We start from the raw sequence: 27,612 nt of genomic DNA, 5'->3' as shown, positions 1-27,612 counted from the left end.
TGCCCGGGCAGGACTACCTGAATACGTGACAGCAAGAGAAGGGCGAGCAGAAAGGAGCACAGAGCCAGCCTGTGGCCGGCCAAGAGGAGGAGGAGCCGGCGCCCGGTGGGCAGCGGCAGCCGGGCACAGCCAGTGAGAGCGCGGTCGAGCAAAGGAAACTCCGGTAAAATTCTTATTGCCTTTATTCTGCCCATTGCCTCACACAGTCCTGCCGGCCAGCACACACCCACGCACGCATGCACACACTCACGCACACTCAGGCACGCTGGGGAGTCTCCCCCTCGGCTTGGAGGAACCAGGCTGCAGTGAATCCTCAGGGAAAGGTGAGTGAGTCTTTTGGCAGCAATCACAGCGTGTGTCAGGAGCGGGGCGGCTGCGCCGGCGGCACCCGCTCCTTCTGCATAAAAGAGGAGGCCGGGGGAGGCGGGGCTCGGGCTCGGCTCGGCCCCTGCTCCCCGGCCCTCGGGGGAGCGCGGCTGCCGTCGGTCCGGGGGCGCAGGGTCCCTGTGCAAACGTGCTGACGGCCTCGCTCTGCAGTCCAGAGCCGGCCGGGAGAACCAAGAGGGTAAGAGATGCGGAGCCGGGCGCCTGGTCCCCCTCCCTCCTCTTTCTGCTCCCTCTTAATATATATCTTTTTTTTTTCCTTTTTTTTTTTTTGTTTTTTTGCCTAACTCCCTGCATAGTAAATCTCACGGGGTTCTGGCGTGCAAAGCCAAGAAAGAGAGCGAAGCCTTCCCTTGGGACACGTTCCAGTGCAGACCCTCGGGCGGAGGGGCCGCCAGGGCTAGAGGAGAGGAGTGATTGTCTGGGGCGACGGCCCCGGCCCTGTCGCTGGCTCGGGCTCCCCCGGCTGCTTCCACGCGGGGACCAGACTTGGGGAAGGCTTCGGACGTGTCTGATAGACTCAGCGGACGGGTCAACAGTCTGTGGCCTCGGGGAGGGGAGTGAAGACTTTAGGGGGAAAACAGGGTGAAAAGAAATCCAAGAAGCAGAACAACTCTTCAAACCGATGAGCACCGAGACAGGGCGGGAAGCGGGATGTGCCATCTCTGTCCGATAATCCATCTTCAATATGAAGATGCGTTGCTGCCTCGCCGCTCCAGGACACGGGCCGAAAAGCTGGGCTCCCTCTCGGCACGAGTGCCTCTGCTCCAGGGAAGGGCGGCCCGGCCCTGGCCACCGTCCGAGGCAGAGGAGCGCCGTGTGAAGGGGGGGTCGGGAAGCCGGGCTGCACCGCACACTGAACCCGGGTGGCAGGTTCCCTCGGTCCGTTCCAATACAGAGTCCCCTGTGGTCAAACCTGCACCGGGAGCGTCTGGTTCATCTGCAGCCTCATGTCCTGAATGCTGCTCAGGATCTTCTTCTGGTGCCCTGCTAACGTCACCCCTATCCTCAGCAGGTCTCTGCAAAGAGAAGGTGAAGCCTCAGCCCCCTGCCAGCAGCAACATCAGCACCCTGGATCTGCCTCATCTAGCTGCTGCCAAGTAACCCATCCATCCTCATTACAGCCCTCTGCCAGCCTCCCGTGTCCCTCTAACCACAGGGGAACAGACGTTGAATCCCAGAACTTAACTCCCTTGGTAACCATCCATCCCTCTCTTCCCCCCTGGCCCCAGAGAGGGAGAGACTATGTGCAGCAGCCCCAGTCTCAGCTTTCTGCCTCCCTTGCAAGCTGGGACTTACTCTGCAGTCATCTGTGCCACCAGGTCAAAGGAGGCAAAGCCGGCATTGACAAAGTTCTCCTTGTACCGTCCCATCTTGATGGCATCCAGCCAGTCTCCCACAGTGGTGAAGGTGGTGTAATCCGGCACGGTGCGGTCCAGGAGCGGCTGCGAGATGCTAAAGGGCAAGAGAGCCACCGGTCACAGCGAGCAGGGCACAGAGAGGTGTCACTGGAAATGGGGAAGCTCTCTTACCCCTGCCCTCCCACATCTCTAGTCCCACCCAGCCCAGCGTTCCCCAGGCCCGGGGAGGCCACTGACCCCGACTGGACGCTGGCGATGACTTTGAGGCTGGCGGCGTTGCGGATCAGCTTGTCCAGCGTGTTGACGATCTGTGCAAACTTGGGCCGCAGGTTGCGGTCCCGTACCCAGCAGTCCAGCATCAGCTGGTGCAGCGCCGTGGGGCAGTCCATGGGGGGTGGCAGGCGGTAATCCTGCTCCACCGCGTTGATCACCTGCAGAGAGACGCCCCGGGAGACAGGCTGTGAGCCACCCGCACTCCCACGGGCAGCCCGCAGCTCCCCGGGCAGCACTTACGTCCTGGTTGGACATGTCCCAGTAGGGCCGCTCCCCGTAGGACATCACTTCCCACATGACGATGCCGTAGCTCCACACGTCGCTGGCTGACGTGAACTTGCGGTAGGCGATGGCCTCAGGAGCCGTCCACCTGATCGGGATCTTGCCCCCCTGCAGAGATACACAGCTCTGTGGTGTAGCACATACCCGGGGTGGCTCCCCCCAATCCCAGATCGGTGGGTCCCCCACGAGGGTCCCATACCAGGGAGCTGGTGTAGGTGGGGTCGGCCGGGTCGTCCTCCAGAAAGCGAGAGAGCCCAAAGTCGGACACTTTGCAGACCAAGTTGCTGTTGACCAGGATGTTGCGGGCAGCCAGATCCCGGTGCACGTAGTTCATCTCCGAAAGGTACTTCATGCCGGCGGCGATGCCCCGCAGCATTCCCACCAGCTGGATGACCGTGAACTGCCCGTCGTTCAGCTGCAGGAGGAGAGATCAAGGGGTTTGCGATACCCCAAATGGAGTGGGGAAGGATCTCAATGTGCTACCACCACCTTCCTCCTCCTCTTCTACTCCCCCATGATGTCTATGCACAGCTTAGCCCTGGGGATCCCCTGGAGGGCTCGGAGCTGCTGTCCCCCCAGTGCTGCAGGCCCGGCCCAGGGCAGGAGGGGATGGATGCTTACCCGGAGGAAGGAGTCGAGCGCACAGTTCTCCATGAACTCTGTGATGATCATGACGGGGCGGCTCTTGGTCACCACCCCTTCCAGGTGGATGATGTTGGGGTGGTCGAACTGGCCCATGATGCTGGCCTCGCTCAGGAAGTCCCGCCGCTGCCGCTCGGTGTAGCCCACCTTCAGCGTCTTGATGGCCACGAAGATCTCGCGGCGGCCAGGCAGCTTCAGGCGCCCGCGGCACACCTCGCCGAACTCCCCTGCGGTGGGTGAGGGCAGAAGAGGGTGGCACGGTGAGCCATGTGGCAGGCTGAGAGGCACTGGTCTCAGCAGCTGCTGTGCCCAGCCCCGGGACTTGCCTGCTCCAATGACCTCCTCGATTTTGACACAGGAGATGTCGATCTCTTTGGCAAATTCCCGGACGGCTTCATTGGGGTCCTCGTAGGTGAAGGGGTCAATGTAGACCTTCACCCCAGGGGCGACTACAAGGGCAGAGGAGTCATCACCAGGAGGGACACAACACGGGTGACAGATACCACGCCAGCTTTGCCGGCTGCCAGCCCACCCATCCCAGTTGGCCAGCAAAAGCCACCCCTGGGCTTGCGCATGGGGCAGGAGCTGGGGGAGGGCAGGCGGGGCCCATTTCCTGGGCTGTCACACTCACCATATTGCTGCAGCTTCTCTGTGTACTCGGGATCTGTGCTGTTGCGCTGCTTCCTGCCCAAAGGAGACGAGAGGAGGTGTTCAGTAACCATCCCTTTCCTGATGGGGCAAAGACATTCACTGCCAGCTTCCAAATCCCAGCACTGACAGCCTACGCCAGAGTTTCCCCTCCGGCAGCCCGCATGCAGAGCCATCTCTGCGCCTGAGGTGCGCTGGGAGAAGATGGCCTAGTTGTGCAGAGAGGATGGCAGGAGCCTGGGCAGAGCCCAGGATGGTGCTGGGGAGACAATGATGCGCAGTCTTTCCCCAGGACCTGTGATCTGGTACCCACATGCGGCAGGTCCAGGCCTTCACCCTGAGACTGGAGCTGCCAGAGCTCTACTCACAGGCAACGGGCAAAACTCTGGGGCAGACAGGAGCAACCCCAAAAGCCAGTTCTGAACCCCTGTTCCCGCAAATCCAGTACCTGAAGCAGACGATAGCGATGATCACGACGACGATGACAAACAGCAGCCCTGCAGTGGCTGAGCCCACGATGAGAGGCAGCTCCTGGAAAGTCTTGCCGGTGGAGCCTGATGGAGGCAAAGGCAGGACCCAAAGTCAAGAAGGGGAAGGAGCAGGGGTAGGAGGGCTGTGGGCCGGAGGCAGCACAGTGCCAGTACCTACCGTCCTCAGCAGTTGTCTGGAACTCAGTGGGCAGGCTGTAGCGGCCGTACCCCGCCACGGTGCGTGCCCGGACCTGCACCATGTACCGAGCGTTGGCCTTCAGCCCGTCCAGCCGCACAGAGTTCTTCTGGCTGGTGACAGTGTTGGCGATGCCATCGCTCTGGCCTTGCTGTACGAGAGACATGTGGGTGTCACCTCTGAGAAGTAATTCCCCCTTTGCTGGCTCCCACATCCCTTGGGCACCGCCTCTGCAGGGACCCCTTTGACACAGTGCTGAGGGCCAGTCAGAAGGGCTGGGGGAGGGGAAAGGCTGCTCTGCCTCCTGCTTTACCTTCTCAGAGTACTTGATCTCATAGTCAAGAATGATGCCGTTGGGTCTTTCTGGGGGAGTCCACGACAATGTCATGCTGTTGCCGGTGCTGCTGTGCAGGTGCATCGTGGGCACAGCCGATGGGGCTGGGAAGGAGGGAAAGGGAGGAATGAGCCATCTGTGCCTGACTCCCCCCTCCACCATCCCACATCCAGGGGAGAGATTCTCTGCCTTGGACCTGCTTGGATAATCTTGGTGGAAAGGCATGGAGAAGTCTTGAGACTGGCAACCCACAGGTCTCTGTGGGGAGGGGTGATTTCAATGTCTCACAACAAAGGTGACAAAGGACCGAGGGAGCCTCAGAAATCTCAGTAGAGCTAACGCTTCACCCTGTGCCTAGCTGCAAACTCCTCTGGGGAAGGGCCCTGCCAGCCCAAACCAGGACTCACTCCCCTCGCCAGGAGCTCCGTGCTCCACCCCACTGGTGAGACCTGTGAAATCAGATCAGAGCACAGTGGCTGGAGATTACCAGCACGCTGGAGCTAGGCCAGCACGGAAGGAAGGAGGGAACAGCCAAGCACTCGGCTGGCTGTGAAGGTTTGTGCTGCTGCTGAGCCTTCTCAGGCCCATGGGGGAGAAATCTGATTTCCTTCCTCCTCCCTTCGCAGCAGGCACATCTCTGGGGTAGGTCTAGGAGATCCAGAGCTCTCTGGAGCAGCTGCCAACCCTGCCCTTCTCCGCTCACACGCTTTCTGATCTCATCTCCTCCAGGGACACGCGTTCAATGGAGAGGAGAACTTACCCAGGGGATTAGATGCGGGCACGGGGAGCCAGTAATGTGGCAGCACAAAGGACTGCAGCCTCTGAGGCTGTCAGCAAGAAACCCCGGCTCTGCTCCTCTCTGCTCTGCGGCGCAGAGCCAGCCCCTGCTCTCCCGCAGCTCCACTCACTCACCTGCCTGGTTGGTGGTGATGTTGACAGAGGCGAAATGGGGAGGGTAGGGGCTCTTGCTGGAGATGCCGTTCACGGCCTGGATCTCGAAGGTGTACTGGGTGTGGGCCATCAAGTTGCTGATGTAGATGCGGCGCTCAGTGAGGCCGAGCTGGCGAGGCACGAACTCCACGTTGTCGTCGCAGCGGGTGCAGAGGCGCCGCTCCACGCGGCACTTCTTGCAGATGACGTTGTAGAGCAGGTCATCCCGCCCGCCCGCATCCTGCGGCTCGCTCCATTCCAGCACCAGTGACGTCTCGTTCACGTTGGAGATGACGCTGCGCGGGGCAGAGGGGACGCCTGCGGGAGGAGGGGGGGGTCAGGGACCGCACGAGTCACCTCCGGCACAGGCACAGGCGCTCCCCCCGCCCCAGGCGCAGAGCCTGGCTGCCTGCGCCTCCCCTCTCGGCCGGGGCAGGACTCACTGGTGCAGGCGCTGTCTGCAGGGTCCGTGTCTGATCGGAAAAAGCCATTTCGACACGTGCAGACTGTCGCTGCTCCGGAGGTGGTCCGGCTGTTGGGAGGGCAGGGAGAGCAGGGACCCTCCCCCTGCTTGGACTTGAAGGTTCCTGGGCCACATGCTAGAGGAAGGGAAAACAGCCCCAAGTTATAAAGTGCACCCAGAAAACATCCATCATCCCCCTCCAGGCCCAGCAGATCCTTCCTTGATGCCTTGCCAAACCTCCCATCAGCGGCTGTACTCCAGCAGCCGAGCCAGGGCAGATGGAGGTGGGAAGAGCTGGTTGCCACCAGCAGTATGGGAATCAGGGCAGGTCCTTCATGTTCCCAGTTTTGCTGCTTTTCTGTTTGGCTCCCAGGCCCAGCACCCTCTATAGGATCAGCAATCCATTCTCGGAGGAAATAGGGCTGGGAAGGAAAGGGATCCCTCAGGTCTGCCCACAGCAGCCCCTATGAGAGGCCTCTCCTGCCCAAAATGCAGCCACTCAGCCCCAAATCTTCAGTCTCTGGCTCTTCAGCCACTTCTGAGCCCCGGGGCGGTGGCACCTCCCGAGGCAGGCTCAAGTGGAGTGCTGAGTGAGATTAAAACATTCCTGCAGGTCCTTGTTTAAAGAGCATTGCTGCCACCTCCCAGTCCTGCTTCCGATCAGGCTCCTTCAAGGAGCCACAAGTCCCGAGATCCGGCCCGGCCGGCACCACGGCGTGCTCAGGCCTAACAAGGGTCATGTGAAGGGATGAAAGGCACTTGGGGTGAGAGGCAGAGCCACCTCAGGGACAGCCTGCACTTTGGAACAGCTCGATTTATTGCAGTGCTGCCCAAGGAAGCGGGTCCTGTGCTCTGCGTTCACAGGTGAAGGTGGCGGCCAGAGACTCACCAGTGCTTTGGCATCACCATTTGCCGCAGCTGAGGTGGCACCAGCAGCCTCGGAGGAGGCCGCATCCTCCTGGCTCGGCTGGGCTTAGGGCAGCTCCTGAGGGTGCGGAACCCTCCAGGCAGCCCTGTCCCACCTCCCTCATCTGTCACACATCACCCTGTAAACAGGAGGAGGTTTCCGGGTGCTTCACTGGGCTGTGGCAAGCGGAAGTTTCCTGCCATGAGGCATCTCTCAGCAGCCTCGGTGGAAGTTTTCTCAGCAGCCCCATGCGTGGGGTGTGGAGTGCTGCTGAGTCACACACTGCCGGGCTGGCCCCACACACGGCTCTGGGCTGCTGTCCTGGCCCCCCAGCTTGCCCAGGCACCAAGCACCAGCAGCCCCAGGGGAGAAACCCTGTTCCACCACGGTGCTACTGGGCACTTGGCAGCACCAAGTGCTGCCTCAGAGGAGGACCATTCCAGTCCCCCTGCCTGGATGGGCTGCAGGAGCTGCTTCCTGCTCCCAGGGCATGAGCCTTCTGGCAAGGAGACTTGTCTTTGGTCAAAACAGGATTGACCGCATGGCTTGACTTGCTCCAGCTCCTTGACCTGAGTTCACCCAGCCTCTGGGCCTTCCCTTTGGAAATGAAAGCCCATCCCAACTGTGCAGGCTGGAGGGCAAAGGAGTGTGCAGATTGGCTGCTCTGTGAGTGATGGGAGCTCCCAGCCAGATCCTGGGCTCCCGACCCCCCAGCCCGGGCCACTCTGCCCAGCACAAAACACAAAGAGGTGGATAGCAGATGCTCAGAAGTAGCAGAAGTGGCCTCGGCACAGGCAGAGCCACCCCAGCCAGAGCCCTGGCTGGTTCAAACTGGGTGGATGCAGATTCACACATAAGGAGCCAGATTGCTGAGGAATGAGAGATGACTGAAACCTCTTGGACAGGAACGCTCTGGGCTCAGAAAGCTGCCAAACATGCTTTGGTTATGGACAGGAGCCCAGATCCATCAGGGACATACTCTCCCCCCTGAAGTAACAGGCTCGTTGCGGGGAGAGGGATGCTGGAGCAACCAAAGCTTTGAGAAGCCAGCAGTCCAAGTGTGGCATGGTGGCTGGAGACAGTGAAGTGTTCTGCAAAGCATGCAGGAGGGATGATGGCCCTTGGCCTCCAGTCGGAGTCCAGTGGGTTGTGGGCAGGGAAGGGATGGCAGCTCCCTTGCATGGGAGAAAGGGACCAGCAGAGTTGTCCTTGGGCAGCACGGGCTCAAGGGATGAAGGTTGTTTCTTTGTATCCCCACACCATCCTGGCAGGAGGGGGATGAGCCATCCTTGCCCACTTAAGCAGGGGAAGAGCAGGAGAGGGACCAGCTTGCACTCCAGTGCTTAAGTTTCCAACTCCGCGTAATAAATCAGAGCATAAAGACCTCGGTGGCAGCGTGACAGCTCTCAGCCGCCACATTTGAAGGCTGTAACCAAGCTGAAAGCTGATCCCAGGTCCCTAGTGGATAAGCCGCTGTGTCATCTCTTCTCTGCAAGAAACTGCCTGTACAACCAGCACTGTCTCAGCCAGCACTGGGGAATGAGCCCGGGAGCTCCAGAGCGGGAACGTGACTCCGGGCAGCCGGAGCCAGGGAGCTGGGCTCCCTTCTCCACAATGAGCTTTGCATAAGCACTTTTCCTGCTGAAGCGTCCTTAAATAAAACAACAACCCTGAACCTCTGCACACAGATCACATCTCCTGGTGCTGGGCTGCAGTCACCTCCAGGGAGAACATGACAGCCACTGACAGCCACGGGATAACAGGTCAGGGAACCGAAGCGGAGCTCCCCGGGCTAGAGAGGAGCTGCTGGCTGGATGGGAGGGAGAGGCAGCCGGGCCTGACAGCAGCATCAGCTGCCCAGGGGATTTATGTGGGGAGAGGGGGGAGCAGTGCAGTAATGCAGCCCTGGGGCTGCTGCAAAACTGCCTCTATACCCTCTGCAGGGCATCACCCACCTGGCACGGTATGGCATGGCATGGTACAGCACCCACTGCCGGCCATCTGGACACTTCTGGGATCCTCATCTGTTACCCACCTCCAGGGCCCGATCCTGCCTTGCAGAGCTGCAGCACAGGGCTGGGAAGAGGACGACACTCTTCTCAAACACAATCCCCACCCTGGTGAATGAAGTCCAAGGGAGGGAGCCGAAAAAAACCACCGAAATAAAACCCTCCTGGCAGCAGCAGAGAGCAGTGACTCATCCCATAGGCAGCCACCATTGCTGCAAGGGATGCAGGCAAGCACCAGAGAACCCCAAATGCATCCCCAAAACTTGGGGGTCCCCTCCCTTGGGAGAGGGAGGGATAGCCCCACGGCACAGCTGGAAATACCAGCCCCACACTACCCTGTTTCAAGTCCTGATTGCTTTCCCATCCACACGATGCTACTCCAGCGTGGGCAGCATCATCCCAGCCATTTCTGTCCCCATAGGACCGGAAGCAGAACACTTTGGTTTAGTCTAGATAAATTAAACCAATCACATCCCTTTGTCCAGGAACCTTGTAATTTCTTTAAAGGCAGCAATGGAGTTTGCCTGGGCCGATCTGTGCTTTACAAGCCTGCATGGCTCGCGCTCTTCCCACTTTCGTAAGCAGCTGCTAATGGATTAGGGCTGTGGAAGCAACAGCCTGGCTACAGCCGAGCTGGTAACTCTCTGTTTAATTCTCTCTTAAAAGATACTTGTTTTTAAAGAAATAAATCACCCTTTGGGTAGAAATACTTCACACTAGCACAGTCCAAAGTGAATGGAGTACATTTGAAGGGAAGAGAGGGAAGGAGCCCTTAGAGGTGTGAACAGTGGCATCCAAAGAACAGGTGGGAAACCCATTTGGTTTTTTTTAAAGAAGGGGGAAAAACCCATTTCAATAAGCAAAGCTGCCTCTCAAGCCGCAGCAGGTCACAGGCAGGATGGCAGGGGCAGATTTTCTCGGCCGTGTTACAAGTAACCCATTGTGGAGCTGCCTGGCTGCAAACCGGCAGCTCTCCCCTGCCCGCGCTGCTGAGCTGCCTTTGATCTGGAAGCCCAGGCAATTAATAGCAGGCAGTTTCACTTCCTGGGTTTCATGCAGCAAGCCCGTGTTGCAATGCAAAGCTGCAAACAGTTGGCAAGTGCAATGCTTGCTTGGCATTTTTATTTTATGATTTTTTTTAATTGGGGGTGATGCTCCTATTAGTCACTGATTGCAAGGGAAATTTGTTTTCTCAAAAATGCCGGTTTTGGCCTCAGCCTGACCTGCTGTCGCCTACTGACTAGGTCAAAAACGATGGTGCCTGGTGCCATCAGAAAAGGGACATCAAAAAGGCTGAGAAACGGGTCTGAGAGTGTGGCTTCACGCTGCACACCGTGTGCACAGGTGCTTTCATGGTTTGGGTGTCCATTGGCTGCACCACACAGCCTCAGTCCCCACCCTGACCAGGACATGGGGGCACTGTGGCTGCTCTCTGAGATGCTCCCACAGAGGCCAGCCGGATCCCAAACCTCTCTGTCTTTGGGGGAAGACAGCAACACGAGGGGTCCCAACCCTGAACGTGCAGGGAGCACGTGTCCAGGAGCATTTCTGGGGAAGTGCCGTGCCCTGAGCTGCTCTGCTCCAGGAACCTCGTGGTGCCTGAAGGAATCCCACCAAAAATTCCCCTGTGCAATGTGGACAGTACCTTGACACCAAACATCCCCAACCCTTTGGGTGCTTGCAAGTCTAAAGGAGAAGGGCTGGGAGAAGGGCTGAATCCACTGTGGGGGCTGCAGGTCTCAAGTTGCAAGGAGGTGAGGGCAGGACACCCCTGTCTGTGAAGGCATGTGGGAGCCTTCATCCTCCTCCCGGGCCAGCAGCTCTTCTTCATCCTGCAAGAGCTGTCTCTGCAGCTCTGTGTGGCAAGGAGCGTGTGGGAAGCGGCACAACCCCCAGAAGGGCCGTGTGCTAATTAAATAAAGATAATGAGGCTGAGAATGAGATGCCAAATCAATGCTGTGGCAACTCAGGACTAGAGCGCCAGATACCAGCCTGGCGTATCGCATTACAAAGCATGCCAAAGAAAGTGCCTTCAGCCCCGTAGGATGAGCCCTCGGCTCCCGAGGGGACTGGGATACAAGCTGCATTGTAACAGGTCTGAATGCGAGGTCTAATCCTGGCTCTGGATGGAGATAAAGAAGGGGAGGAGGAGGAGGAGATCTTCAAAGGCCGCTGAAAGTCTGGGGAAAGGGGGAGATTTACAACAGGGCTTATCCCATCTAAGCGGTAACCGGGTATTGTTATTTATTAAAATGCCATCTGGCACTCTGAGCGCTCCTCACCCGTGCGGGGATGAGATGGGATGGGTTGGGATGGGACGCGACAGGACGGCTCGGCGGCTCCCCAGGGCGTCAGTGCCGAAACGCCGGCACTGCGGGGCGGCATCCGCGCCTCTCCCCTCGCCACGGGGGCCCAGAGCCTTCCTGGCACTGCCAAGCTGCCGAAACGGGGTAAGGGAACATCCAACCGAGAGAAGAAAAGGAAGCTGTAGCTCTGACTTTTCTCCCAGCCCTTCTTCAGCTGTTTTCACTTAAAACAGATGATCATATGCTGGAAAATGTGATCCTACAAGCACAGCACAACTTTCCCAGAGAAACGTGAGGACATGGATGCTTCAGCCCAGCAAGACGGCAGGCTGCCTGATGGAGACGTGCCCGTGGCCCTGGGATGCTGCCTCCGGCCCTGGGGAATCAGCCAGGGCGTGAGGGGAGGAAATCAAAGGCATTGAGAGAGCTGCTGGGTGTCCACCCGGGTGGGGGGATGTAGAGAGGGGACTTTGCCTCAGGCTGCAGCGATGCCCTGAGGAGCCCTCGGTCCTGCCTTGGGATGCCCCAGCTCAGCACAGCCAGGATGCTGTGCCCAAACCTCAATGGGAAAGAGCGAACACCTCCTATGGTTTAAGATCTCCCAGCCCAAGCAAGATGGAAACCAGCTCCCCAGGAGTGTGGACCCCAGAGCACACTTTGAAGTGTGGGCTACTTGCCCAGCACTGGATGCCTGGTATCGGTAACCTGCTGCCCCAGGAGGTGTCAGATTGGCTGCAGCACCAATGTAGGGGGCTGGGGCCACAAGCAACCTGCCCCCAAAGGTGAGACCATGCTGGCACCAACAGTGCCCGACACTCTGGTTGCCCAGCAGAGCTGTGGCCCCACGGGGGCTGAGCTCTCGCCGACCAGCCACAGTGGCACAGCCAACAGCTACACTGCTCCCAAAGCCAACGGAGAGGCTGGCCTGGCCTGAGCCTTATGTCACCAAATAGCTGTCCCAAATCACATTGCCCCTGCCAAGAGCAAAGGGCCGGCGCCAAGCATCCTGTCATCAGCAAGCCCGAGGCACCCAACACCAGGGGCCCAGCCAGTGTCCCGCTCCCTGTGCAATGCCTCCAGCCAAGGGGAATAATGACCTCTCTGCCCTAAACCCCAGCCACCCTGGGGCAGGGTCCTGCATGCTAGAGATGGATCCCAAGGACCAAATCGTGCCAAGGGAGAGCGACATCCATCTATTCAGATTTTTCCCTATCAACACATGCAGCCTAGTGTGAAACAGCAATACCAAAGCTGCTGTGGGAGAGCATGGCAGCTGTAGGATTCACACAGGGAAGCTCTCCATCCCCAAATCTCCACGTGCAGGATGTTTTTCCCTCCTGTCCAAGCAGGAACAGGGGGCTCCAGCTCCCCTGCCTTCGTGCCTCTTCCCATCCTCCCCGCCACAAGCCCTCAGCACTGGCAGGAGGAGTGTGCACCCGGATCCCTCTGCATGGCCTCTCCCGCAGCCAGCCCAGCAGGACTGGGCTCACGCCGGTGCTGTCGAGAGCTCTGAGCAAGCAGCGTGAGATCCTGCACACCGGCAACAACTGCTCACCCCAGGCATGAGCACTGCAGGAGGCACGGATGGAGGGGAGATGCTGTCAGCAAGGGAGGCTTTGGTAATGCTCGGGGGCTGAATCCCTGCTGAGGACCATGCCTTGAGCCACGGCTGCTGGTGATGAGATGCACCCCACAAAGGTGGCACCAGCTGGCACTAACCAGACTGTCACAGCACACAGTGCACCAACCTGGACCACAAAGGCTTTAAGGGTTCCAGATACAGAGTCGAACGGCAGACCAGTCCTCTGGTACAGACCACACCACCCTGTTCCCTCCTCAGGGACATTTCCCAGCTCCCAGTCCTCCAAAATCAGACCAAGCTCACTGCAAAATTGCCTCCTCGGCATCACCACATCTGCAGTGACAAGAGCCATGGCCCGCCCCACCACACGCGTACCTTGGCACTGTGTATCCTTCATGGTGGGCTCGTATCCAGCAGCACACGTACACGCTCCCACAGGTACCATCCACTCGCCGTCGCCATTGCAGTACAGCTTCAGGGGCACAGACACCTCCACTGCGTTAGGGATGCAGGTGCCTGGCGCGATGACCAGAGAAGTGGGCTCAGCCCCTGTTAAAGTCTCCGGAAAGACAGCAAAGCCAGCAATTGTGTTGGAGCATTTCTTGTAGAAAGCCCGGACAGAGATGAGGGACATGCAGGCTCCCAGGTCCTGGAAGGCCAAGTAAAAGCCATTCTTGGAGAGAGGGCCAAAGCTGCGCACCTTGGTGTTCACACGGCCAGACTCCAGCTTGGAGAAGCTCTCGTCTGGGGCAATTGTATCCACTTTGATATAGGGGTTCTCCATCCAGAAAGGGCTGTTTGCAGAGGCAGAATCCGTATCTGACTCGTAATAGAAGAGGTTGAAGGTCTCTTTGCAGGAGCCAGGGATGTTGGGGATGCTGTTGCAGTCCCGCACTGTGAACTTCAGCTCCACGTAGACGCGCTGGACATCCTGGCGCTGGATGAACTTGGTGCGGAGCCAGTTGTTCTGGTTGGTCTCCCGCACGTTGCACACCTGGTACGTGCGGATGGGGTTCATGGCCTCGTCATAACCGCTGACTTCTTCCCACTGCGAGAGAGAGGGGAGTGGGTTAGACCCCCAGTCGCTGAGATCACCGCCACGGGCATATCATGCACAGCACGGGGTGGGGGGGAACTGGGCAACAGTCAACAGGGAAGAGCAGCAGCTGCATCTCCACCCATCCCAACCCTCCTGGTCATCAAGGTGACTAAGAGCAACCTGGGCCAGGGACCACGGCGCTCCTGCTCCACCAGTGCAGAGTCAGGAGGAGATGGATAAGCACTAGAGGGAAGGGCGAAGATGCAGCCAGCTCCACAAAGGAGCTGGCGAGCAGCCCTGGCTCCCGTGGGACCAGGGCCAGTCGTGCCCTTTGGAGGTCAGGACCTGAGCTGGCTCCAGACTTACCCCTGTCTCTGGATGAGTTGTCCATGCCAACTCAGAGGTCACCCACTTCGTGTCCATCAGGGTCTCTGGAGAAAGAGTGAGGAGAAAAAGAAGTAATTGGAGATGAAGGCCAAGATTAGAAGGAAAAAAAGCCCGGAGGAGTGGGGGAGAGGAGTGCCAAGCCTGACATTTCTGCAGAAAACAGCAACTTGGGGGGTGAGATGTGGTGGGAGGAGAGGGGAGCAGCACAGACAGACTCCAGATTTCTCATCTTCCGTCAGGAGAACAGGAAGAGCAAAGCGTCCCCGGAGAGCCACACCAGAGCAGGGGAGCGGCAGCACGCAGAGCTAGCCAGGTGGCGAGGGGGCAACAGGGCTGGGCCGGACCCCCGGCCACCTGCCCTGCCAGCCGTGCCTCCTGGCCAGCGCAGGGGGTGCCAGGGGACAGAGGCCGGGTGTCCCCCCCTCCCGGCTTTGGCAAGGAACGTATTTACTGTGGCTGGGGTTGAAAGGGCCCGTTCCCATGACAGGGCGGTGCGGGCCAGGCAGGTTTATCCAGAGGAGGAGGGACGGCAGGCTGCTCTCCCAGAGACGCCCCACATCACTCATTTTACAAGAGGGGAGAAGAATTTGACCGTCTGGCCAACATTCCTGGAGCAGACTACAAGACAAACCACCCCGGCAGCATTCCCCAAACAGCCCCAGCCCCAGCCTTGGGGGAGCGAGACGCTTGTCTGGGAAGAGCTGCAATCGCAGGCAGCTGTCCCTAATCCCGGGCAGAGCCCGCGTGAGCACCACGCGCAGACTCGGGGAGCCAAATGCGAGGACGAGAACGACGATGTGTGCTGGGGTTGCTGCCAACAGCCCCTCCATGGGCTGCTGACTCTGCGGCCCCTGCTCTAGGGATGGTCCCATGGGCTGTTTGGAGTGGAGCAGGCACTCCTGGAGTCCTCTAGCCCCTCTCCTGCCCAGCAGGGTTTTGGGGCAAGGGGAGGGCAATAGCCCTCTGCAGACCCAAACAAGGTCCAGGACTAGCTCTGAAACACCTCACCATGAAGGGCATCCCCCTCTCATGGCCCCATCCCCGACCCCGCACAGCTCCCCAGTGACTGTCCATCCATCTGTCCATGCATCCCTCAGTCCATCCAGCCCCAAGATACAGGGCAAGGAGCCACGGCTCTCCAGCCCCCAGACCTGGAAGTGGCCTGGATGTCACTTGCTCTCAACAGTCAGGACATAGGACGTGCCAGGACAGCTCGGCCATACCAGGCACTACAGCTCAGCCCCAGAAGTGAGAGGCAGTTTCAGCTTTTTTCTCTCCACCCCAGGAAAACCACAGGCTGACCCAGCGAGGAAGCGTGGAGGAGGAAGGAAACATTCACGTGTCACAGGGTTTTGGACAAAGCCTGGCTGGAGGTAAACACCTTCCGCCCACCTCCCATCCCAGGGGATCTGCCAGCAGCTCCCCAGCCAGCACCCATGGACAGGACAGTTTGCCAGCATCCCAGCACGGCTGGCGAGTCTGCTTCTTGCCCAGGCTGTGTGTGTGGAGCAAACACAGTCCTAACATGGGCTGGTGGCACTGTTTGAGGACACAGTACCAGGATCAGAGCGAGAAAGACCCCTCCACCCTGCCAGCTCCCTGGTTGAGAAAGAGTTGGGGAGAGGCACCTGCAACAGGAAGGACAAACCAATGCCAGCTTTTCTTTGCAAACAGAAGTGCAGAGGTGGTTATTGGGCAGTGGTTATCTGCTGCTTCTCAAAAACACAAACTAGGGGTATGCAGCAAAAATAAAAGGAGAGAAGGAAGAAGTCCTTCACCAAGTGGGTAATGCAGGGGGGACTCGTGACAGGGATACCAGGAGGGGTTAGGCACAGGATGTGCAGGACAGGTCTGGGCACCCATGGGGCAGCCTCTGCCCCATCCCAAGAGATTCCTACCTAGGGCATGCAGCAAACTGTCATCCCTCTCCCCTCCCCATAGCACCAGCTACGGACCACTGGCAGTAGCCCAAGCGCAGTTCCACACCGCCCAAGACCTCCCCAAGACGCTGCTGTGCTGCCCAGACCCCTGCAGTGGGGTGGCTCCCAGGGCTGGCAGCCAGTGCCAGACCACGGGAGCAGGTTGCAGAGTGGGGCTGCCTGCACCTCTCTGAGGGACAGACCCTGTGCTGGCTGCCCTAATAAGGGCACAGCAGTGCTGTGTGAGGGCCCCGTGCACCGCACTATCGGCAGAGCGGAGCCAAGCGTGTGCTCGGCGCCGACAGTGTGCCGGGCTGCCAAGTCCCAGTGCAAGGACCCCACATGGTCTGGCCAGAGAAGGATCCTGCTGCCGGTGCAGGCAGCTGAAGGGGGTGTTTCTGCAGGAGGGAAAGTCGGGCCAGGGACATAGGGGTTGAGGTGGCAGGGTGCATCCATGAGCATCCCTGCTTCTGGGGCCAGAATGGAGCTTTGTTACCCAAACCCACCTAGGGTGTGCAAGAACTGCCCTGCATTGCCAGTAGCCCCCACACAGGCAGCCCTTGCCATGTTGGCGCAGTCCCAGGACAGGGCATGTGGGCAGCCATCCCCTCCAGCAGCAGCCTGCCCCAGGAGCGTTGGCCTGGGGCAGAGACGCGTCTCGGACAGGAGGCTTGCTGCCTGCATCCTAATTTGGCAGCGTCTGCCAGCTGACCGGCACAAGAGGGGAAAAAATCTGACAGAGCCAAGCCAGTCGCTGGCGTGAGAGCCACGTAAACCACACAGACAGAGCAGAGGGAGGGGAAATAATAAAAAGAAAATCACTGAGCGACTCAGCTGAAGGAAACGGGCCGAGTGTGGAGGGCAGCAGGGGTTTCCTGCAGCCACGGGAGCAAGCACGGCCACGTGGGGCCAGGGGAGCTCCCCAGTCCTCGCAGCCCAGCCTGCCCCTGCGAAGGTCAGGGCTGTTCCCATGGGCTGCTGTGCTGCATGGGCTGCGGGCTGTGGCATCATGCTGAGCCCTGCCGGTCGCAGCCCAGCTGCAGCAACTGCTCTCTGCCCTTAAAGCTGCTGCAGAGATCTCGTGGCAGCCTGGCACTCAACCCATGTCCATCCTCCAGCAAACACCGGGGTGTCCGAAGCACCGGCTCCCCAAGGAGCAAGGGCGTGTGCTAGCATCCAGGCAAACACTGGGCTTCAGTGCTTTGGGAGCAGCTGGCTACTCTTTCCCTCTGGCACACAGCACCAGAGGTGGGCTCAGAGGTAGCACCGGTTGTTTCCCGTCTCAGTTCAGGTTTGCAGGCACTTCAGAGAGACGTGAGCAGTGTCAGGACTGGCTGAGCTGCGAGTCAAAGCCACCTCAATCCTGTGTGCACCACAGCAAGAGTGTCATCCCATTAGTCAATGGGAAATTGGCTCCCAATTTCACCAGCTTGGGGAAGTCACCCTAAGGCTTTCTTTATCATTGTCTGCAGCGCTGGGGAGTTGTCCTCTCCTCATCTTCAGTGGGGCAAAGGCAGGAGTCTCGCTATGCACAGTGAGTACAGAACATGGTCAATCCCATGTAAAAGCAGGATTTCCATGGCAGGATGAGATCCCAGGGCAGGGAAAGAGCCCCACTCCTTGGACAAGGCTGTGAGCATCGCTCCAGCTGCCTCCTCCTCACCCTGCAGAAATCTCCTCCTAGGCACATCCCAAGCTGCAAAGACCAAGGGTCTCCCATCAGCAGCCCTCCTGTCACCTCCACAGAGTCCCCAGCAGCTCTCTGTGTGTTTGAAGCCCTGGCGAGGACCCATCTGGAGCCAGGGACCTCTTCCTCCCCACGCAGGGGCTGAGGAATGCGGTGTGCATGGTCTGAGGCCAGTGAAAATGTTTGAACTCCCCCCGTAAGAGGCCCAGAGAGCCTGTCTCGCACTGCTGAGCGGCAGTGATGGCTGAGCCAGAAAGGGGGAGAAAAAAGTTAAATCAAGATTCTTTCAAGATGAAGCTGCTGGGGAAGACTCAATCGTCTCCACCAACCGGCTCTGATTCGAACGCTCTCGCCTTTGAACACAAGGACTGACAGTGTTTATTGGGATGCGCTGGCAAGGTAGGGTGCCAGCTCCTCGCCCCACTGAGGAGAAGGCAGCTCGCACAAGTCCAGAGCATCCTGGAAGAAGGCAAGGGAGGAAAGTTAGTAAAGACACCCACGCAGCCTTGCCGCAAACAGAGGAACCTGTTCTGCAACGTGCCCATGCTCTCTGGGAGCCATGCGCAGCGTGGTACCATGTCTGCGGGAGCGTGGCATGGGGTGAGCGTTTGCCCCATGCTGGGCTCCTGCAGCCCCATTTGCCCCAAGACACAGCTTGGCTTCCACCGTGGTGGCTGCTCACGGTGGTGCCAGATGCCTCCTCCCCTCGCTGCCGTGCTGTGATCCTCTGGAAGGAAAGGAGGCTTGTTTAGGGATGCACATTGAATCTTGGTGGCTGCCTGATAGTTAAAAAGCCACCAAAAGGGGCATCTCCCTGCGTATTTTAATTTCCTCCTCAGTTTTGAAGATAATTACGGCAGGAGCAAGCGGCCTTGTGCGCTCCCCATTCAAGCACCTATCGGAACAATTAATCCCTGCACCGTTCTGAGCAGCGGCACAAAGGGCCTTTGGTGTAAGGTCCTTTATCTGGGAACAAAGAGCTGCCTGTGGGAGAGAACCTGAGGTTGCACTTTTCCCGCTGATGAGCGTTTCTGTACACAAAAGCCCAGCCACGCAGAGTGCCCTGTGCACATGTTAGGTCTGGGAGACCCCACCATACATTCTCCTGGAGTGTACCGCCCACCTGGATCCCTCCTCCTCCTCCGAGGAGAAGGACTCTTCCCCACTAAATGGAAGGTCCTTCCAGTTAGACCCCAGCCAAACCCCATGGTCATCCAGCTTCTGGGTAGCAAATGGCCCTGCTCCAGGGCCAGGGGACTCCACACCTGCCTGCAAGGGAAAAACACTCCCATCCTGCTCAGCCTAAGGCAAACCACGAGCTCGATGGATGAAGCATCCCACAGACCAGGGCTATTGTGGGCACGGGAGGTTGCGTGCCAGGAAGTTTTGGCTCTCAGCAACCCCTCATGCCTGAGATGCTCTGTGGGGAAGGGAGGCCCTTGCTGATGCAACCAAGAGCCAGAAGAGCAGCAAGAGAGGGGGTTAGGGCACCCGTGGGTCTGGCAGCACCTAGAGCAGGCTGGGGGTTTCCATGGCAGAGGTGCCAGGCATGGTGTTTGGGAGCCTGGCAAAGGTGCTGGCAGACGTTGTCTCCCAGCTCCCTCTGCAGGGAACAGGGCTGGCAGCAGTGCTGACATGCTGCACGGCCCACGCAGCCTCATCCTCCCCAGGGAATCCCATCTCTCCTGGGGACCCTTCCTGCACGCTCGGCTGCCCAAGTGCCTGGTGCGAGGCTAGGGAGCTGTGTGGGCTCCCACCCTCACCCTCTGTGGCTGCTGGGCCGGGTAGACCAGGGGTGGTGCGGTTCAGCCCAAGGGAAGGGCTGGAGCTCTCCCTATCACCACCCACGCTGGGAACCCGTCCTCATGCCGAGCAGGGCGCCTGCTGCTTCCCAGCGCCGAGGGGGCAGATGTGGGGCCACCGTGGGAACTGGTCCCCATCCCTGTCCCTCTCTGGGGGTGGGTGAGGGCTCAGATCGCCCGTACCCACCACTGCGCGCTTGCCCTGGGACTGGGGCGAGCTGAGGACTTGCCAATGAACTGGGAACAAAGGGAAGAGAGGAGGAGGAAAAAAAGCAAGCAAAAAAAAAAAAAAATGGGGCCTGTATCACAGCTGTGGCCCTTCATGCCAAGGGCGTTTGGCCCATCATCAAAGAGGATCGGATTTGCTGAGGCAAATGATGACACATCCACTTCAAGCGGGGCAGGTTCTGCCTGCTGCTGGAGGCGAGCCACCAGAGTGAAGAAGTACTGTGGGCACTTAATAATAGACTCATTATTTCTGCATTATGGCAGGGCCCAGAGGCCCCAACTGAGATTAAGGCCCCTTTGTACACACCACACACGCACACACAAGGGCAGGCAGTCCCTGCCTTGAAAAGCCTGGCCAAGGATGGTCAGCACCACTGACCTGGGTACCACTGCTGGTTCTGGCACCATGGTCAGTCCTGGCCTTGCCAGCACCACGGTCAGCTTGCACCAGAACCCAAGATGTCAATTCCAAGGATGCATCCTCTACTTCCCAATCTACACCTGCACCAGAGTACAACCACCTCTCATGGGGAGCCAGTCTCATATCTCCAAACTCATCACCTGGCTGCTTCTCCCTCACAGTCCCTCCATCCGACCCCAATGCCCTGCGCCTTCTGGATGGGCCAGATCTAGCTCCCAGATGATGGGATGGAGGGGGATGGGAGCAATTCTTCCCTCCCGCCCTGCCCTGTCACCCACCCGCCAGTCACTAACTGGCTGAAGAGGGTTTTCCGGCCGCGTGCTCCTCGCCAGGAGCTGTTTCCTGATGGCTGTGAGACAGACTGAAGCATGTGAGAGGGGACAGGTGCCAGCTCTGTGAAAAGCAGATCAAGTGGCAGCGCCCGGGATGCAGGGAGGGACGAGTGTTCGTTTCCTCCCAGTCACGCACTGGGTGGCCAAGCCAGGGAGAGCAGATTTCTGCCATTTTACGAGCAGGGCTAGGCCAAGCTGGGCTCTAGCACCCACCAGCATCCACAGTGCGCCCTCCCTCCAAAGCACAGTACTCAAAGCCCAGGCCTTCTGCAGGCTAGCAGGCTCCTGCCTCACAATTGCACACCAAGGACACGTGCAGTCCGCTGCCTGAGTCCTGCCAGGTCCCGCTGCCAGGCCCCAGTCCTGTAGAAAGGCCATACTAATGCTGGGAGAGGACGTGAGCCAGCTGCCTGAGTCCAGCCCTGCACTGCAATTACCGTTCTATTAATATCGTGGGGATTTCGGATGTCAGTGTGCCACGCTGGGGTCAGCTCAACCAGGGAAGAGCTGCCATCCCTGGCCACGTGGTGCATGCACCCCAGTGCTTGCTACTTTGGCTCACCCAGAGGGAAAAGTTGCTCTCGGTCTGCCAGGCTGAGGGCAAGGGGAATGGACAGCGCCCATGGACAGCCTCTCAGCCCCGCATGCTGCCAGGCATATTGCTAGCCTCAAAATGACTGCTGCCTGCTTGAGACGGGCACATCCTTGCTTGGCCCAAGGGAGAGAGCTGCACGCTAGGGCTCCCTACCACAGGGACAATGTGACCAGCCACACTGGGCAGGCAGGAGAGATTTATAGGTCACCATCCTCAGCAGGAATGGCCACGCAGCCGCCCTTCACTGCCACAGAAATAACTCATCTGATCGGAAGACACCAGACCTGCTCGAGCCATGAATGCCATCAACCAGGACGTAGGCAGCAAGTCAGCCCACAAAGCCGCCCTCATTTCCAGGTCCTGTTGTGATGGAGACACTCCTGCCACTTCCCTCTGTGGCCCCATCACCCTGTGGCTGTGGCCTCATGGGGCAGATAGCCCGAAAAGGGCCCGAGCCGAGCTGGCAGGGATGGATGGAGAACCCAGAAGTCCCTAGGGGAAGGAAGAGAAGATGGTCGGTGCTGCAGGTCTGCCTCCGCAGGGCAACCATTTGCGTCAGGCTGAGATCCAAAAGGCCCCTCTCCCCCCTCCAGGTCCATTTTTTTCCAGGTTGTACTTTTGGAAAGGGCCCAGGGAAGGAGTAATGATATTAAAAAAAAATAATAAAAGAAAAAAAAATATCAAACCAACAACCCCATCTCCTCCCCCTAAAAAGGTTACTCGCCCCACAGACGGGGCGGCTCAGCTGCCAAGCTCCATCCCATCCCGGCAGTGAGGAGCAGGAGTTTCTGCCAAGATCTCCCTCCTCTCTCCTGCCTGGGGCAGTTACCCAAATCTCCACGCTGCTCTCCACTCGCTTCCTCGGCTCTCCTGGAGCACCGAGCCCATCTGGAACTGCTTAAACCCAAATATCACCCCCCCCTCCCCCTTCCCACCTCCCCCACCCCCGAAGTCAGATTCTTCCAGAGTTAAAACAAGCACAGAGTCAGGAGGGGGTGCCGGGCCGGGCTGGCTCGCTCCTTCATTTCAGTTTAATTTCTGGGGAACTAGAATAAATCTGTTCCTGGCGATCGTTCAAGCCCTGCACATTTTTCTCATTAATAAAAAAAGGCCTTGGATCGCACGCCGTGTGTGCGTGCGCGCCCGCCGAGTGCCCCCCTCCCCGCTCGCCCCGCGGGGTCCCTCCTGCGCCCCAGCCCTCGCCGGGCAGGCGGCTGAGCACCCAAGGGACAAGCAGGACTGGTCGGGGCTTCCCTCCCCAGGACAGGGACGGGTTTTGACAGCCCTGTGTGATGGCCACACCTCCGAGAGCAACAGGGAGGCTGAAATCCTTCCCCTCTCTCCACAGCTGCCAAGGGGCAGGAAAGCCCTGGGGGAGGGCTCCCCTGGGAGAGGGCATCCCTACTCCTTTCCTCTAGCACTGCGGTCTACAGGGCCCCGGGGGCATTCCTGGGGAGGGGGCTGGGAAACAGGTGTTTGTCAACAGCTCCTGCCACATGCGTGAGAAACACCAGACCCCAGCAGCGTGGAGCTTAGCGGTGGGCAAAAATAAATTAAAAAAGCCCCCCCCCCCTCCCCAGCCTCCCCCAGGCTGGGACCCCCGGCTGGCACGCGCGGCCACGCGCAGGGAGAGCGGCCATGGGGCTGGCGCGCGGCCCAGCCACCCCACGCCTGTCTCTTCCCAAGATGGCTCCCTTTCCTCTTCAGAGGGGCGGCCATGCGAAGCCGGCTCTGGGCTCAGCTCCCTCCCACCTCGGGGAGCATGGGCTGGAGGGCTTGGCTGCACTGAGGGGGAAGCGAGAGCCAGGGGAGGGGCTGTGGCCTCTGTGGAAATGGTGGCCTTGCAGGCAGGGGACACAGCTCTGCTCTCAAGCTCAGCCCCACAAGGCCTCGATGGCCCTACAAGGACTCCACAGCCGTGGCAATGGCAAGTAATTGCGAAGACCAAGCATGAGAAGACAAGGGCTCACTGAGAGCCCCGGGCCTGGCCGTCTGCAGGCAGGCCGCCCACCCGCCCTACAAAATGGCTCCTGTTAGGCTTCCCTTGGAGCCTGCACTGGGCTCAGCTTTGTGCGGGGACAGCCCGTGCCCCGCCAGCAGTCCCGCCCCAGCCAGCGCACAGGACTGGTTTTTGAGCAACAACAGGAAAAAAAACAAACCAAAACCAAGCCCAACAAAAAACCAAAACACAAATTCAAATGGGACTGTTCCCAGGCAGGTGGGAGTGCCACTGCCAAAGGCTGCCTGGCCCTCAAGATGGCAGCCTGTCCCCAGGGCTGCGCCTGGCTCCCTGCAAGGAGCTTCCTGACCATGGAGGGGGCACCCTCATCCCCATCACCCCCCAAAATGTGATGGCTGAGGAACACGCCCAAACCAGAAACAATGCCAACTCCTTATGGCTTCAATCCAGGGGAAGCTCAGGGCGACGGCAGCCATTGGCTCCACTGCAGCCCACAGAGACAGTCTTCTTATCCCGGGGTTCTCCTGAGGGGAGGCTGGCACCCACTCCACCACCACCTCTGCCGCCCGGGAACGGGGATCCCGACCCCAGGGCCGCCCCAGCACCCTTCCCCCAGCGCAGCTCCCAGGCAGAGACGCTTAATCCCGACAAACCAGTTTGACTCAGCACAACAAGAACAGCTACAATTTTAAAAACATGCAAGTCTGTGATTCAGATTGCTCGGGCTGTTTTAATTAAACACCAAGCTCCCCTGCTCCAGTGGCAGCAGCAAACGGCTCACGGAAAGAAAATGCAACAAACTGGTTTCCCCAAATATCTCTTGCAGTAAGTCATCACAACAAAACAAGGAGTTTCGGTTCATTCCTTAAAAACCAGAGGCCGCTATTCCCAATCGCCAGGGCTGGGCAGACACGGCCCCGAAGCCCCTCCAGCTGAGCCACACACCGGGGGGAGAAACGCAGGGCTGCAAACGGATCCCAGTACCGCAAGTTTTCCCTCTCCGCATGCTCTGCTTGACACAAAGAAAAGCCCTTCTCCTCCCCGCCTCGGGAGCACGGACAGGGCGGGTTTCCTCAAGCAGAGCTTTTAGGGAGGAATGGGAGATTTAATGAATCCCGTGAACGCTGCGGAGCCCCACAACCCGCTTTCCCTCGTAGCCCTATCCCAAGTGTCAATAAAACAGCGGGGCTAACTTCTCCCCCATCACCCTGCTGAGAAACATGCCATTTCAGTGAAAAGTAATTAAACAGAAAGCAAATCTCCCTGCCAAGAAAATACCTGGCAGTTCCAGTACACGGGTCAATTAAATAGGGGTTTGCCGGTGCAGAAAGAAGAGTATTCTGCCTGCGTAACACCCAGCTGGGGTCTGGGAGCTGCCAACGGGCAGAATTCAGACGAGGAAAGTCCCCCCTAGAAATCCACCTGCTTAGAGGGAGTTTGGGTGTTTTGCTAGAGCCTGAGTTGGCTCCAGGCTACGCACAACAACGCTGTGCCTCTACATGGGGGCTTGCGGAAGAACACGTGGGAAACCCCAACTTCAAACAGAGTCCTGTGCTGCTCAGGACAGGAGCTGCCTGGGAGAGCAGTTCTTTGGGAGAATATGTCCTGGTCCCAGCCCACCCGCAGCCCTGAGGAGATGGGCAGACCAAGCCTGTGGCCCTCCAAGCTCTCCTGGGGCCACGGTGTTTTGAAGTCTGGGGTCTTATTCCTGGACACCCGCAAGGGCCTTGAACGCAGCGCATTCCCTACACTGTTTCACCATGTCTGCTCCCCACAGAGCCTCTGCTCCCACAGCCCTGCTGGGACGAACTCCTCGGCTCCAACCCCTGCACCAGAGAAAGGATCCGCTGTTGCCCCTGGATAGAGCATTCCTTCTGCAGCCGGCCTGGGGACTGCTGAACCGGAGAAGAAAAACACATTGTGACTTCAAACAGACCCAGCGCACTTACAGGATCTGGAGAGAAACCATTTTCTCCTCAGCAGCACAAAGCCCTCACTGAGCTGCTGCCGAGCGTGGCTTTTCCCCTCCACCCCCATGGGGCCTTGTAAAGAAACTCAACTCCCTGCCACCCCCCCCCCGGGAACGGGCAGTGCCGTCCAACCCCGAAGCCCCCTGCCCTCCCAGTCGGGCACCAGCTGCAAGCTCAGCCCCTCTGAGGGGATGGCAAGGTGGCCAGGTCTGGGGACCGCTCGCAGCCGCTGTCGCCTGCAGAACGTGCGCACAGATTTATGGCCACGCCAGATTTACGATCGGCACTAAAATACCCAGCTGAATGCGCACGCCAGATTTACAGTAACCGCTCCAACGCGCCGGTCCCCATCAGGAAGCAGCATCGCGAGTGTCCAGAAATGTCCAGTGCAGCAGAAGTGTGGGAGCTCACCAACACCACAGCGAGCAACAGCTTCCTAACACTGGGCAAGGCTGAAACCTCTTATGGCCCAGCTACAACTTTCCCTCCAGCTCAGACAAGAATGAAGGGGAGGGAAAAAAAAAATCTAAAGGAAATCCCATGGGGAATCGGGGCCAGCCCTCAAAATGCTGGGCGGCTGCCAGCCAGCCCCAAAGCGGTCCCATCGAGCTGCACCCAGCTGGGCCCTGACCTCCTCGGGTGGCGTGTTCGGCCCCTCACCCCTCTGCACGCTTGGGAATCTGAGCAAATCCAGCGACTCCTCATCAGGAACTGTTTTATTTTCTTTCCATCCGGCTCTTCACACCGTTCCATCCCCAGACGGCAGCAGGGGAGAGCCCGGGGTTCCCTGCCTCCCCAGGCGATGCCCGCCGGTGCTGCCAGCCCCCACGCCAGCTTGCTTTCCCCGTGTTCTCAAATCACTGATGGGAAGTGGGTTCTGAGGGGTTGCCTGCAGGCGTGGGGCCCTGCCAGGCTCCCTGCTCCACAGCTTCACCTTCCTGCACTTCTCCAACTGCCAGGGCTCCCCAGGGCTGGGTGCTCGGGAGCCTCCATCCCGAGAGGGCTGGGTGCAGGCAGGCAGAATTCTCCCTTCCGCTCCTGCTGTTCAGCCCAGAGCTCACGGACCGAGCAGGCCCACGGCTCCGTTTCCTACAGCGTACAGAGCAGAATGTTTTTTTAAAACTGTTTTCCCCTTTAAAGGAAAAAAAAAAAAAAATTAAAAATCGCAAGCAGGAAGGATGAAAAGAAACATGAGCCACAAGCACCCCTAAACTTTCTACAAAGCCCTGAGCTGGAGGAAACGTATCTCCGTGGTACGAAAAGGCTCATGCCCACGATCACCCTGCGCTGCCGCAGCACATACCCCGCGAGTGATGGCCGCGGCAGCCCGAGCGCAAAACTGCCTCCGAGAACACAAAAGCCCCCACGGAGGCACCAACCGCTCCTCTGCGCCCGGGGTTTCTCCCTTCCCTCCCCAGCCTCCTCCAGCGGCTCCGGCAGCGGGCTCGGTTACCGGACACCGGAGCGTCGCCGCCCCCGGCCAGAGCCGCGCACACTTTGTGCCGAGACAAAAACCCGCCCGGGCCCCCTTCTCGTCCTCGGTGCTTCCTCTCCCGCCCCGGGATCCCCCGGTCCCCCAGCGGGACCAGGGGCCGATTTTCTCGCTCAAATCCATGTCGGAGACGGGGAAGGAACGAGATAGGGCTGCCTCACGGACCGGGATTCACCCTCCAAGAACGAGACAATTAACCTTTTTATCCCCAACTCCACCGGGGTGCGGGGGCTTGCCCTCCTCCCCGCTTTCTCTTCCCCGGCGCGGCGAGCCGCGGAGCGTGGCCCCCGGTCGGGGATGGCTGCGGCACGCGCGGCCGCCCGCCGCGGCGGTCCCCCGCCGGAGCCTCGGGGGTTAAGGCAGCGGGCGCGGCGAGCCCTGCCGGGGAACGGACGGAGCCGGACGCGGCACACGGACACTCCTCCGGCGGCCCCACCAGTTCTGGCACGCCGCGAGCTTCCACTGAAAGAAATATTAATTTTCCAGCCCTCTCGGTCGTGGCGAAAAGCCTCGGAACGTGAACCGAGTGTCCAACGAGGCGCCGTTCCCCGCCATCGCTGCCAGCGGCCGCCGACCGCGGCTGCCGTGCCGGGCTCGGTTCCACGGGGCGTTGACTCTGAAACCTACTGAGGGCGGCGAAGCGCCGGGAGCGGAGCCGGGGCGCGCTGCGGCGGCGAGCTCCGCGCGAGGACAACGAGGCGCCCGCGACGCGACGGGTCGAGCCGGCGACGGCCGCCGCCGAGGCCCGGGACACCCCGGTGGGTGCGGGTGCGTGTGCGCGCGCGGTCGCACGGGCCCCGGTGCGGCGGAGCGGGCACACGCCCGCCCGGTACTCACCCTCCAGAGCGCGGCGGCCACCGGGGAGCAGCAGGAGCAGCAGGAGGGGAAGCAGCGGCGGCGGCGGCGGGGGGGCCCCCGGGCGTGCCGCGGCCATAGCGGGGGGCGGTGCGGGCGGCCCCGCCGGGCAGTCCCGAGCTCGGCGCCACGCGCGGC

General features: G+C 59.6%; 1 protein-coding gene across 3 annotated transcripts; it reads right to left on the bottom strand.

Annotated features, from left to right (window-relative positions):
• Positions 1 to 164: 164 nt before the first annotated feature.
• On the bottom strand, positions 165 to 27,612 carry EPHB3 (EPH receptor B3). Of its 3 annotated transcripts, none has more exons than XM_062005272.1 (16): positions 27,457 to 27,612; positions 14,193 to 14,257; positions 13,163 to 13,835; positions 5,964 to 6,119; positions 5,503 to 5,838; positions 4,570 to 4,694; positions 4,239 to 4,407; positions 4,039 to 4,144; positions 3,574 to 3,671; positions 3,269 to 3,391; positions 2,922 to 3,169; positions 2,500 to 2,715; positions 2,259 to 2,408; positions 1,983 to 2,176; positions 1,684 to 1,839; positions 165 to 1,403 (listed from the first exon to the last, which is right to left on the bottom strand). In XM_062005272.1, exons 1-16 carry the CDS (start codon positions 27,551 to 27,553, stop codon positions 1,295 to 1,297), a joined length of 3,021 nt encoding a protein of 1,006 aa, XP_061861256.1. In that variant the 5' UTR covers positions 27,554 to 27,612; the 3' UTR covers positions 165 to 1,294. The 3 variants fall into 3 exon arrangements, with proteins under 3 accessions (XP_061861256.1, XP_061861257.1, XP_061861259.1); XM_062005273.1 differs by having other exon boundaries at positions 3,574 to 3,626; XM_062005275.1 differs by lacking the exon at positions 27,457 to 27,612 and adding an exon at positions 14,360 to 14,379.

This window comes from Colius striatus, chromosome 12 (genome assembly GCF_028858725.1).
Source record: "Colius striatus isolate bColStr4 chromosome 12, bColStr4.1.hap1, whole genome shotgun sequence".
NCBI classification, from domain to species: Eukaryota; Metazoa; Chordata; class Aves; order Coliiformes; family Coliidae; genus Colius; species Colius striatus.
Note: the sequence above shows the minus strand (reverse complement) of the source record. Positions and strands in the feature narration are given on the sequence as shown.